This window comes from Olea europaea, chromosome 16 (genome assembly GCF_002742605.1).
Source record: "Olea europaea var. sylvestris chromosome 16, O_europaea_v1, whole genome shotgun sequence".
Classification (NCBI taxonomy): Eukaryota; Viridiplantae; Streptophyta; class Magnoliopsida; order Lamiales; family Oleaceae; genus Olea; species Olea europaea.
This window is the reverse complement of record NC_036252.1, coordinates 19,890,137-19,892,091: the sequence shown is the minus strand read 5'-3', so window position 1 is coordinate 19,892,091 and position 1,955 is coordinate 19,890,137. Positions and strand designations below refer to the sequence as shown.

The 1,955-nt window shown below is 37.7% G+C and overlaps 1 protein-coding gene across 1 annotated transcript in view; it reads right to left on the bottom strand.

Annotated features, from left to right (window-relative positions):
* The window catches only part of LOC111412744 (transcription factor PIF4-like), a 5,204-nt gene extending 3,570 nt beyond the window's left edge, over window positions 1–1,634 (bottom strand). Inside the window, exons 1-3 of the mRNA XM_023043663.1 lie at window positions 1,512–1,634; window positions 1,118–1,193; window positions 360–1,009 (exon numbers count right to left, since the gene is read on the bottom strand). Of these exons, the coding sequence (XP_022899431.1) occupies window positions 360–1,009; window positions 1,118–1,176 (709 nt within the window). The 5' untranslated portion in view covers window positions 1,177–1,193; window positions 1,512–1,634. The remainder of the gene's footprint in view (window positions 1–359; window positions 1,010–1,117; window positions 1,194–1,511) is intronic.
* Between the last annotated feature and the right edge of the window lie 321 nt (window positions 1,635–1,955).

Here is a 1,955-nt window from a genome sequence, read left to right as displayed (position 1 = left end):
TTGTAGTAAATCGACAGCTGACATAGAACATTGTACAGAATCACATTATTTCATGGATTATGCCATAATTCCTTCTCGAAAAAATATGAATGTTGAAACGCAATTGAAGGGATGGATCAAATCCAATCAATGTGTATTCGAATATCAAATTCAATCTTGGAATATATTTATTAGATGTAATTCTCCGCAAATAGTAAAGGGGATAGAAACTAATGATTGTTCAAGATAAAAGTACGGACACGTATTTATTGTGGTTTAGACTCAATGTGAGAACGCGTTGTCACTATGACTAAGAAGAATTGTGAAAGTTTTGTAGCGCATCTAAAATCGACCTCCTAAAATATCTTTCACATATCAACGGTCGAGAAGTAACTGTACAATAAAATTAGGTTCCACAGTGAATACCTCACTTTGGCATTCTGTATCTTCACCATCTCTGATTTTTCTTTTGTGGGAATTGTTGCGATCAGTAAACTGATTACATGTTGTTTTCCCAAAGCTACTACCTGAAGATGTTGTTATAACTGTTTCAAGTGTCTCTCTTTCTAAGCTCTCACTAAGTTTTCCGCCGTAATTCTTGGCCGCAGCTGCACGGCTCATACGCAATTCATTGACGACTTGATTGCTGCCACAGTGACTCGATCCCACCGTCATAATCGAATGCTCTCCCTGTCCTCCAAATCGACCCATATTTTGTCCAGAGTTCTGATTCTGGAGGGACGATTGATGACCGCTTTCGAATCTTGGAGGTGGCAATGGATTTGGACTCGAAAAATTGTTCCATAAGAGCTCTTTTTCAAAGGACTCATCGATAGGGCAATGAATCCATGAATCTGTTTCATCAACTTCAATCAAATTAGTTGAATTTCCATTGCTTCTAATTGTTGATTCTCCATGTTTACGCGGTTGCAGTGACTCGTCCGAGCCATAGCCCGGTTTTCGATGCGTCTGGCTGTTCAATACCACCTGCCCGTTTTCCCATAACAGCTCAACTAGCCCATGATCCACCCTATATCGTTAGCCAACAAAATATTTTCCAAGTCCAGATAAAACTCGACTAGCTAGTAGATCGTAACATATTTGATACGCAATATTAGATAAATCTCCACGTTCTTACCCGGGGGACTTTCTCAGATCAGGCACAGGGAGACTCCAACCAGGAATTGGACTATCCATGAATCCAATTCAGCCTACTGAAAAAGCCAAAAATGCTTATATTCAACAAAAAGTAGATTATAATTTTTCAGGGACAGTAGAAGATCTCTAATAATTTGAAAATAGTTAAACTAAACAGAAATCTTACTAATCTATTTTCTAATCAGAAAAAGGAAACACAAATGATTACATACTACCCAAAAGCCCCACCTCCACCCGCTGCAAAATCCAATCCACTTACAGAAAATACTAATAAACTATTAACAAGTAACTGCATCAAGATTCAAGAACATTTGAATTGCTTGTTTTCTGTGTGCACATATATAGATGTAGATGGAGAGAGAAAAAGAGAGAACCTCGGAAATAAAAGCAAAACCCCAACTGAGAAAACCCCTTTCTTTCTTTCTTTCTTTCTTTTTTATTTTTTTTTTATTTTTTTTTTATTTTTTTGCGCTTTTGTCAATCAAAATATGACATTCACTTACAATTTAACAATTTGCAGGCAGCAGCACACACTACAGCCTCAAAAGTTGCTGTCTTTCAACACTTGTGGTTATTGCGATAATGGGGAAGCATTCCACGTGGCCAGAATGGAGTGGTCGAGTTCGATAGTGGCAGGCCCACATGTGTGAATTCCAGCTGGATGATATCTACATCTTCTTTTCCCTTGGTCCCATGATCTTAAAACTCGCAACCAAGTTGCCACGGCAGCTATAGGGAATTTTGTTGTCTGAATTTTCTAATTTATTTTGAGGTCATTGAAGTTTTACCAAAATATCAATTGAATGTCAATGTCAATT